At 37.2% G+C, this 10,460-nt stretch overlaps 1 protein-coding gene across 1 annotated transcript in view; it reads left to right on the forward strand.

The window, feature by feature from the left end:
• The window catches only part of CENPP (centromere protein P), a 193,280-nt gene that overhangs the window by 30,340 nt on the left and 152,480 nt on the right, over positions 1-10,460 (forward strand). The window contains exon 5 of the mRNA XM_084794704.1: positions 6,246-6,342. Within this exon, the coding sequence (XP_084650830.1) occupies positions 6,246-6,342 (97 nt within the window). The remainder of the gene's footprint in view (positions 1-6,245; positions 6,343-10,460) is intronic.

Here is a 10,460-nt window from a genome sequence, read left to right on the forward strand (position 1 = left end):
ATTGTAATTATTAGATGAACATTATGAACATGAGTATACAAGTATTTCTTTAAGACTGTTTTCTTATTGTATAGGCATATACACAGAAATGAAATTGCTGGTGCACCTGGTAATTCTATTTTTATTTATTTATTTTTTTGAGACAGGGTTTCTCTGTGTACCCCAGGCTGTCTTGGACTCACTGGCTCCGAACACACAGAGATCCACCTGCCTCTGCCTCCCAAGTGTTAGGATTAAAGGTGGGTGCTACCATGCCCGGCTTCTACTTTTTAATTTTTCTTTCTTTCTTTCTTTTTATTTTTTAAAGAAATGCCATTCTTTTTTTCCATACTAGTTATCTGCTATTAGATATTATGTCTGTGCGTGTGTTTAATGCAGTTGGCTATTGCTGTTGAGTTCCTCTATTTTCTGCTATCTCGCTGCTATATTATGAATATCCTTTTCCTGATTGTCTGGCTACTGAAAAAGACAAATGAAAAAATGGAGCATAGAAGGTCATTAGCCCTTTATATTCTATGGAAATCCTTTCAGCTGAGATAAGTAGAAAGAAGTCTGAAGACTTCCTGTCTTACTTGCACCTCTGTGATCAAAGAATCTCAGCCGTCAGAACTCACAGATGGCATATACTGGGCGTACAGAGACCTTTTTTCTCTATCCAGACTCCCACAGATAGCTACTGCTGTGCCAAGAGCTAAACTTGACTGACTGGCAATGGCAAGGGGTATGTGTGTGTGTACACGTACATATACATAACACTTTGTCAAATATATATAATTATTATATAGTTTATGTAAATAATATAATATATTGCCATTGCAATATAGTCTGGAATCTCTATTAATCATGGATTTGTTTCTTTTCCCTCCTTATGTTATGTTGGTTTTCATATAAACATAGTGGCATGCATTGACGTTTTCACTAGATAATATAATTTCTTCTTTTCTTTTCTCTTTTTATACAAGTCTAGCCTGGCTGGCCTGGCACTCGTTTTTTAGGCTAGACATAACTTGAATTTACAGAGATCTGCCTGCCTTTGCCTCAAGAATGCTGGGATTAAAGGTGTGTGTCACCACACCTGGATATTTTAACCATGTGTAATTTAAATAACATAAGAGAAGACTGTCTTATTTTCCTAGGTCTCTACTTTTTACCGTCTCTGATGGAACCATTTTGGAATATATGCCATATATTCAGTATCTTGGTTGTGTTATTCCCACATATCCTTTACGTTTGGTGGGTTTTTGTTTGGTTAGTTTTGGTGGTTTTTGCAGTGGTAGGAAATGATCCCAAGGCCTCGTCTACTAGGTAAAAATGCTGAGCAATACCCAGAGCTTTACGTTTTACATTATGCATGCTGCCGTCTGCAGTTATGCTAAAATGGCTCTAGCATGCCGTCTGTACTTCAGTTTTTGTGCTTGATCTCATATTTTATTTCATCCTTTTCTCTGAGATGCATGATTCAATCTAAGGTCATATATTTACTTGGCATTTCTCTTCCTTTTATCTGGAACAGTTCAGAACTTTCTTTGTCATTTCTGACTTTGCCATCTTTAGAAAATGCATTTTTTCATCTTTTTACTTTCTCATTTAATTCGTTTTGCTCATACCTGTTCTCTCCCTACCACTCCTCCTAGCTCTACCCTCCTCCATACTCAGTCAGCTTTGTGTCCTGTATTTTAATCCACCAAGCCCACTTTATGCTGCTCATATACTTTTGGGTGTGTGCATTCCCTAGAGCATGGTCAGCACACCACAGCCTTAAAGGATGCTACTTATTCTTCTCCCATCAGCTGTCAGTAGCCAGTAGCTCCTCAGCTTGGGGTAAGACATGCCAACTTTCTCTCTGCATGCTGGGATTTTGTCTGTCTTGAACTTGTACAGGTCTTGTGCATGCTGTCACAACAGTTTCAAACCCATATATGCAACTGCCCTGTTGTATTCAGAAAACAGTTTTTTATTTTTAGGTTCAGTGAGTAGCAAGCTTTATTATTAACCTACCATTGATAGACCCCCTCCCCCAACAAGCAAGTTGAAAAACATTAACCAAAAAAAAAAAAAAAAAAAAAAAAGGGAGTCAACACTAGGGAGTGAGGAATCCTGTGACATACCATCTCTGCTTTGGTAGCCAGAAGAGAGTGTGAGCCTCTCCAACGCACCCAAAGCTTCAGGGAGCCTGGGATTTTCATCTTGAGAGGACTCTTCATGGTTCTGCCTGATTGTCCATCTTGGTTGGAGGTATGCGAGGCTTAGTCTAGGATGGCCATTCCTATCAGAATTCTTCAAAGAAAGAAGCCTCAGCTTTGCTCTGTTGGCCTTGGACAACTGCTTAAATTTCATTTTGTTCCTTCAAAAAAGGAACCAAGTCTCAATTTCTCTTTCTGTCAGTTTGAATCTGTCAGCCAGGATCTTGAGAGTCTCCACATTAGGCTTAGGGTCCGTCTCACAGTGGTTTTTTTAGCACCTGGTGCTACTTAGCCCAGGGTGCTGACCCCAGCAGCACAGCTCGGAGGTATATCCATCGGAGTTACTTCCATCTTGGCTGCAGCTCACTTAAGTTCAGTTCTGTCAGTTTTTCCAGAAAACAGTTTTATTGTTGTCATCCACTGCCTCTGACTCTTACAATGTTTCCATTCTTGTCTCCCACAATGATCTATGAGCCTTAGCAGAGAGGGCATTTTTTAGTGTGTGTGTGTGTGTGTGTGTGTGTGTGTGTGTGTGTGTGTGTGTGTGTGTGTGTCCTACTTAGGACTGAGCATCCGATAGTCTCTACACCTTTATCGGCTGTGGGTCTCTGTATTAATCACCATCTGCTGCAATAAGAAGCTTCTCTGATGAGGATTGAAAAATGTGTCAATCTCAGTTTAGTACTATGTCCATTTAGCAGAGTGACAGTCGTAAGTTCTCTTAGGGGCTATAACCTATTTAATTCAGATTCTCACCACCAATAATGGTACCAGATATGAATTTCTAATATCTTGTTTTTATTTCCAACATAAATAATTATATTGAATGTATGTTCAATATATGTATATATTGTATAAGTATATTATATAATGTATATTATATATTTATATATGAATATAGATATTCTCAATATTTTGTTTTTCAATAGAGGTTTTCTTATTTTTAAAATTTTATTCTTTATTATAATTTATTCAGATTACATCCCAATTGTTATCCCCTCAGTTGTATCTTCCCATTCCCCTCCCTCCGTCTTTCACCCTATTCTCTTTCACTAGCCCTCTGACAGAAGGGGACCTCCTCCTCCACCATATGACCATAGCCTATCACGTCTCATTCAGATAGTCTGCTTTCTCTTCCACTATGTGTGCACCAGGCCTCCCTACCAAGGACAAGTGATCAAATTGGGGCGCCAGAGACTGTCAGAGGCAGTCTCTGCTCTCCCCACAACTGACGAGAATGAGCTGTCCATTGGCTAGATCTGAACAGGGGGTCTAGGTTTACTGCATGCATTGTCCTTGGTTGGTACAGTAGTTTTTGCAGGCCTCCTTGCGTCTAGATCTGCCAGGCTTGACGGTCTTGTTGTGGGACTCCTGGGCCTTCTGGATCCTTCTATCTCCCCATTCTTTCATACCACTCTCACCTGGAGTCCAGCAGTGAGTCCCAGCTTCAGTCCTGATCCCCCCCTGAGTGGGGACTCTCAGAGGAACATCTATGTTGCCTATCCAATTATAAGTGAATATATACCATGTGTGTCTTTCTGGGTCTGGGTTACTTCACTTACGACGATCATTTCTAGTTCTATCTATTTGCCTGCAAATTTCAAGATCCACTTGTTTTTAATAACTGTGTAGTAGTCCATTGTGTAAGTGTACCACAGTTTCTTTATCCATTCTTTGACTGAGGGACATCTAGGTTGTTTCCAGATTCTGGCTATTACAAATAATGCTGCTATGAACATGTCCTTGTTGTGTAGTGGAGCATCTTTTGGGTATATGTCCCAGAGTGGTATGGTTGGGCCTTGTGGTAGCACTATTTCCAATTTTCTGAGAAAGCACAAGATTGATTTCCAAAGTGGTTGTACAAGTTTGCACTCCCGCCAGCAATGGAAGAGTGTTCCCCTTTCTCCACATCCTTCCCAGCATGTGCTTAGCCATTCTGACAGGTGTAAGAGGGGATCTCAGAGGGGTTTTGATTTGCATTTCCCTGGTGACTAAAGAGTTGAGCATTTAAGTGTTTGTCCGCCATTCGATATTCCTCTGTTGAGCTCTAAACCCCATTTTTCAATTATTTGGTTTGGTGGTTTTTAATTTCTTGAGTTATTTCTATATTTTGGATATTTATTTGGATATATATTTTGTCGGATGTAGGGTTGGTGAAGATCTTCTCCAAGTCTGTAGGCTGTTTTGCTCTGTTGACAATGTCCTTTGCCTTACAGAAGCTTTTCAGTTTCATGAGGTCCTATTTATTAATTGTGATCTTAGAGCCTGAGCTATTGGTGTTCTCTGTTCAGAAAGTTGTCTCCTGTGCCAATGAGTTCATAGCTCTTCCCCACTTTTTTTCCTTTCCTTTCCTTTTCTCTTTTTTCTTTTTCTTTCTTTCTTTCTTTCTTTCCCCCCTGCCCCCCAAGGCAGGGTTTCTCCATGTTAGCCTTTGCTGTCCTGGACTCTTAGACCAGGCTAACCTCAAACTCACAGCGATCTGCCTGCCTCTGCCTCCCAACTGCTGGGATTAAAAGTGTGTGCCACCAAGCCCGGCTTCTTCCCCACTTTTTCTTCTAACAGATTTAGTGTGTTTGGTTTATTGTTGAAGTCTTTAATCTACTTGGACTTGAGTTTTGTGCAGGTTGATAAATAGACCTACTTGTATTTTTCTACTTGTAGACATTTTCTTATTTTTTTCTTCTTTTGATCAATTAATGTTAAGCATTCTTAAGAAAATACTGTATGGGTGATATTTTTTTCTTCTCAGCATATCTACCTCTCAAGTGTTATATTCTTAAAATAACTTATTACTTTATATTAATTAAACATAATGGCTTTCACTATAACATTTTATCTGTGCTTAATGTATTTCAATCATTTTTATCCACTGTTATACTCTCTTGTTCCTTTCCTCCTCCCAACTCACTGAACCTTCTAGTTTCACGTCTTTTTGTGGATGTATATAACAGCACGATGCTTGAGAATGGTGACTCTTTTGTTCTTGCATGCTCCCGTCATTTTCTGGTAGACCTTGGTTTTGTGCTTAAATAACAAATCTTTATTATTTTGTAAATATACATGTTCTGATCTGTATATTGCAGGGATTGATTCAATCATTCCCAATTTTTATAAACATTTTTGAAATTTTTATTTGTTCTTGAGTTTTGTGTGTTTGTGTATGTACATGCATGCCATGTGTGCAGGTGCCCTCAGAGGCATCAGCCTACAATGACTTCTAGGTAGTTGTGAACTACCAGATGTTGGGAACTGAACTTGGGTCCTCTGAAAGAAACAAAAGCAAATGTTCTTAACCACTGAGCGATCTCTCCAGCCATGTTAAATAACTTAATGTTTTATTTATGTTGGTGATCAGAGTGTGTGAAAGTTGACCACTAGAAATCCTTTTAAACTAGCTCCAGCAGCCATATGATACTACTTTGTCATATTTCCAAGCACTTTTTAAAATAATTTAATATTAAAAAGTTTTCAAGAAGTGCCGTATATAAAACCTCTTCTGCCCCACTTATGAATTGAGTCATTTCTCTGATGACTTTTAGAGGGGACGAATATTAGAGATCAAAGTCTGGCATAAGATGTCTTCATTGCTACTGGGGTGTTTTGTTTCTTGGCCTTTTCAGGAAACAGCTAGGAAATTTGTGCTTATACTCAGACACACACACACACATACACACACACACACTCACTCACTCATATGATCATATATATATATATATATATATATATATATATGAATAAATAAGGATATTAATCACTGTGTACTGTCTAAGGATACAATAATGAACAAGTTAAGTTTTGGTTTCAATAAGCCTGGTGCCCACATTCTAGCTGTGTTAGACAAGAGACAGGAAGAAACACCTCACCTTAGCATTAGCAGATTACTGATTTACCAGTAGGAAGTCTTAAGAGGGAAAATAAACTTATACAGGGCTCAACATATCAAAGGGTATCAAGAGCATTTTAAGTGTTAGAGTGACACATGTGAATAGGAAAAAAAAGAATAAATGTAAAGTGAGCCTATCATTTCATACTATTTATTAATTATACATCTTACTCTCACAGAGCAGAAGAAAAAAGAGATTTGCTCATGTTTTTCCAAAGTCTGCATTTTTTCGTGGAGTGGTATGAATATCGTGAGAACACATTTAAGCATTTCAAGGTAAAATTTGAAGTGTTTGATTCTAAATATATATACAGAAAATGAGCTGATGTTGATTGTGGTGTGAGAGTCATCAATTTTTTTCTTTCTTTTCATTTTTCGTTTTGTTTTGGGATTTGTTTGTTTTGTTTTTTTGACAGAGTCTCACTATGTAGCCCTGGATATTCTGGAACTGTGCAGACCAAGCTGCCTCACACTCACAGAGATCTGTCTGATAATGTCCCTGGAATGCTGGGATTAAAGGCATGCACCAAATACTTGCTTTAAGTTTCAAGGAATAGAGAATATTGTCACAGGTTTCATAAGGTAGCAGTAATTTGTAATAAATGGGTGAGAAGCTTCTGTCTAAATCAATGGATAATTGATATTATGGAATTTTATTATTTTATTATTTATTATTATTATAATCTAATTTATTTCAAAATTTTATTTTTGAAAATTCAGCCTTTCAGGAGTGCATACAATACAAGAATAAATGCAAGTAATAATTATATAATGTAGACAGGAGTGGTGGCACATGCCTGTAATCTCAGCCTTAGGGAGGCTGAGGCAGGCAGATCTCTGTGAGTAGTGCTGGGTGTGAGAGTGCATTCCTTTGATCCCAGCACTCAGAATGCAGAAGCAGGTGGTTCTGCATGAGTTTCAGGCCAACTTGATCTACATAATGAGTTCCAGGCCAGCCCAGGCTATGTAGAAAGTAGACTGTGTCTCAAAAAAACTTACTATATATTGTTACAAAAATAATATAATTATAACTTGTATGCCAGACTATTTTGAACTTCAGGATTATTGTACTTCTTGAGTATAAATATTGAAGCCTGATTTTTATGAAGTAATGGTTTTAAGTCTAATGGAAATACTTTAAAAGAAAGCCAAAGTTGTTTGGCTGTGTTATAATCCCTCAGGTCCTACTTATTCCCATAGCATGAAGTTAACAGCTGTTAGCCACACAAAAACCTCTGAACAAATCAACATAAATAATATTTCAAGGTTCTAGTCCTTCAGAAGCCTAACTTATGGCTATTACTTTAAAGACTGGTACTAATTCTCCCATATTGGAGATTCAGTTCTTTTTAATTATTATTAAATTCATTCTACTTGATCGTGTTAATAAAATCTATCATACATAAGGCTTTCTCCAGAGTTTCTCCAGAGTGAAACATGGGCAGTTCCCATACTGCAGTCCTCAAGTCATTCTCATGATTTTGTTATATTTTCTTGTGTGTATTGATTTCTGCAATGTTGAAGACCCATCTTTAACAGGTCAGGGTAAACTGAGGTGTGCCATAGAGTCTGGTGACTGATCACTCAGCAGACTTTTCTCTGCGGGAATAAAACTTGGTTCACTAAGGCTGGTACTCCTTGTGGCCATTGAAATAGAAAAAGAAAAGGGGAAAGAATCATACATACACACACACACACACACTTAATGGATGAAGCTAGCTTCAACAAGCTCCAACAACATCACACACATACACATATTTGATGGATAGCGGGAAACTCCAATTATATATGTATATATGTACACATATATACATATGCATACATAACACACATATACACATTGGGTAAAAACTCCAACCAACTTTATACACACACACACACACACACACACACACACACACACACACATACATATTGGGTTGATGACGCAAACTCAAAAGAACTAGCTTCAAGAACTTTATTTTTCTCTCACAGCTTCTATATCCCAGTAAATCTTTCAAGGAGTATAAAATTACAATATGATTACATTCTATTTTTCTTTTAGTGAATGATCATGAAAAAAACAGTACGTTCCCTAATACCTTTACATGAAAAACGTTTTACACATTACAGGTGAAGAAAACAAATTATTCCCAAGAACTCATATATATTTGTAACTAAGCAAGCTGTTATAGACTAATAAAGTGTAAGAAAGCAAGATAATTTTCTCAGCCAGTTTGTCTTTACTGGCAGACTGCAATTTGCAGTTACAAAGGATCAATTATCTTAAAAAGTAATCTTATAAAAATCTTTTCAAAATCTGAAATCTAAACTTTTTTTTTCAGAAATCTAAACTTTTATAAAAACAATCAGCCATTTCTATTTTAAATCCTCAAGATGCACATCTACTCATTAACAGCTTTTTACTAACTCATATCAGGAAGCTGAGGGCAAAAATAAGTACAAGAAATTAATTATCACCAGCCCATCTTTAGCGAGGGAGTCACTTCAGACAATGCTAATTGGGGTACCATTGTTCTTGTTCAAAATCCCTACCTCAACTATTTTCTGAACTCCAAATTGCTCCCTAAGATTTTCTATATCAGAGCCACCAACAAAAACATCTTAACCTAACCTTGCTAACATCTGCTTCTTCAAATTCTTACTAAGGGTGGTGGTCATTGTTAACAATCTGCATATCTAAGTTCTTCCTGAGGTCATTAATCTGCTCTAGCAACAATGCTTGAAGAAGATCAAGCACTGTTATTGTAAGTGCCACTGATACTGTCAAGTAAGGGACTGGAAGCCCCCTTAGGGTTTTTATACAATTCATAAATTAAGAGGGACGTGAAGACTAAAAGGACAACGTGCAGAGTGAGTGATGCTCCATAACAGCATGAAGTCTTCCCTCGCTGAGGCACACCTATTATGGTTGTGCTAACTAATAGATCAAATTCCATGAGTTCTAAAATGTTTTTGCTGTTCCTCTGCACATCCCTCTACAGTGGGCTCTCTAATTTTTTTATATCATTTATAAGTATGTATGTATGTGTATATGTGTGTGTGTGTGTGTGTGTGTGTGTGTGTGTGTGTATCTATATATGGCGGTTTTGTTTGACTTACTGTATTTTTATAAAGTCTTGAAGTTAGTAGGTATCAATCTTCTCTTTTGGTTCTTTTTTTAAAGATTTGTTTGTTTGTTCATATGGAGTCTTTGGATAGTCCATATAAATTTAGAGTAGATTTTTTTTAAATGCTTCTGAAAAACATCATTGATGCTTTCATGGGGGTTTCACTGAATCTGGAGATTGTTTTGTTGTCTTAACAATATAAAGTTTTCAGGCCATGAACACAGGTTCTGTTCTTTTATGTATATTATGAAGACTTATACAAGAAAGCATTCAATTGGGAGCTTGCTTGTATATCAGAGTGTTAGTCCATTATGTTCATGGCAGGGCGTGTGGCAGGCAGGCAGGCAGGCATGGTGCTGGAGAAGGAGTTATAAGCTCACACCTGTGGCAGGCCCTGAGCGAGACCCTTTGCCTGGCACGGGCTTTTGAAACCTCAAAAGTCACTATCCCCAGTGACGCACCTCTTCCAACAAGACCACACCTCCTAATCTATCATAAAACAGTTTCACTTACTGGTGATTAAGCATGAAATACACAACCGAGTGGGGGTTATTCTTATTCAAACCACCACATATGTCTTTGGGGGTTTTTGCTTGTTTGTTTGTTTGTGCATATTTCTTGCAGTATTTGTAAGGTGTAAATTTTAAAAGATTTTATTTTTATCTTATGTGTATAAGTGTATTGCTGCACTTGGTAAGTACAGCACATGTATGTATTGCTAGTGGAGGACAAAAGGAGGAGAGTATAGGATTCCCTGGTGCTAGAATGTTGGCTCCTTGGCAAAAGCAGTAGGCTCTCTTAAGCTCTGAACAATATCTCCAATCCTGCTGTGAATGATTTTTTTTTATTTTAAAACTATTTCTTTAGTTATAATTGTCAAGCATAAAACACCTATATAATAGAGTGGAGTCAAGAATAATTTTACTTTTATTGTTTTCCTTGATTCATTCTGGATCTTTCTTTACTTTTCAATATAAGGGAGTATAACAAAGATGTAAACTACCTATGTTCAAATTATCTTACCTAGGAATCTCAAGTTATTTAAGTAAATTCTATAATTAATTTTTACCAGTGTTCTTTTTCTCAATTATTTATCTAAACGATTGGCTTTAACTTTGACATTTTTATCTTAAAATTATCTTAAGTATTTTCTTATTAAATTCTATTAAACAGAGAATATAGAAGGCTGGGGATGTAGTTCAGTGGTCTTGTATAACATGCACAAGGCAAGGCGCTGTGTTCAGTCCCCAGAACAACGCCCCTCCCCCCCACACAACAAATACC

This window comes from Acomys minous (genome assembly GCF_964271855.1).
Source record: "Acomys minous genome assembly, chromosome: 9".
NCBI classification, from domain to species: Eukaryota; Metazoa; Chordata; class Mammalia; order Rodentia; family Muridae; genus Acomys; species Acomys minous.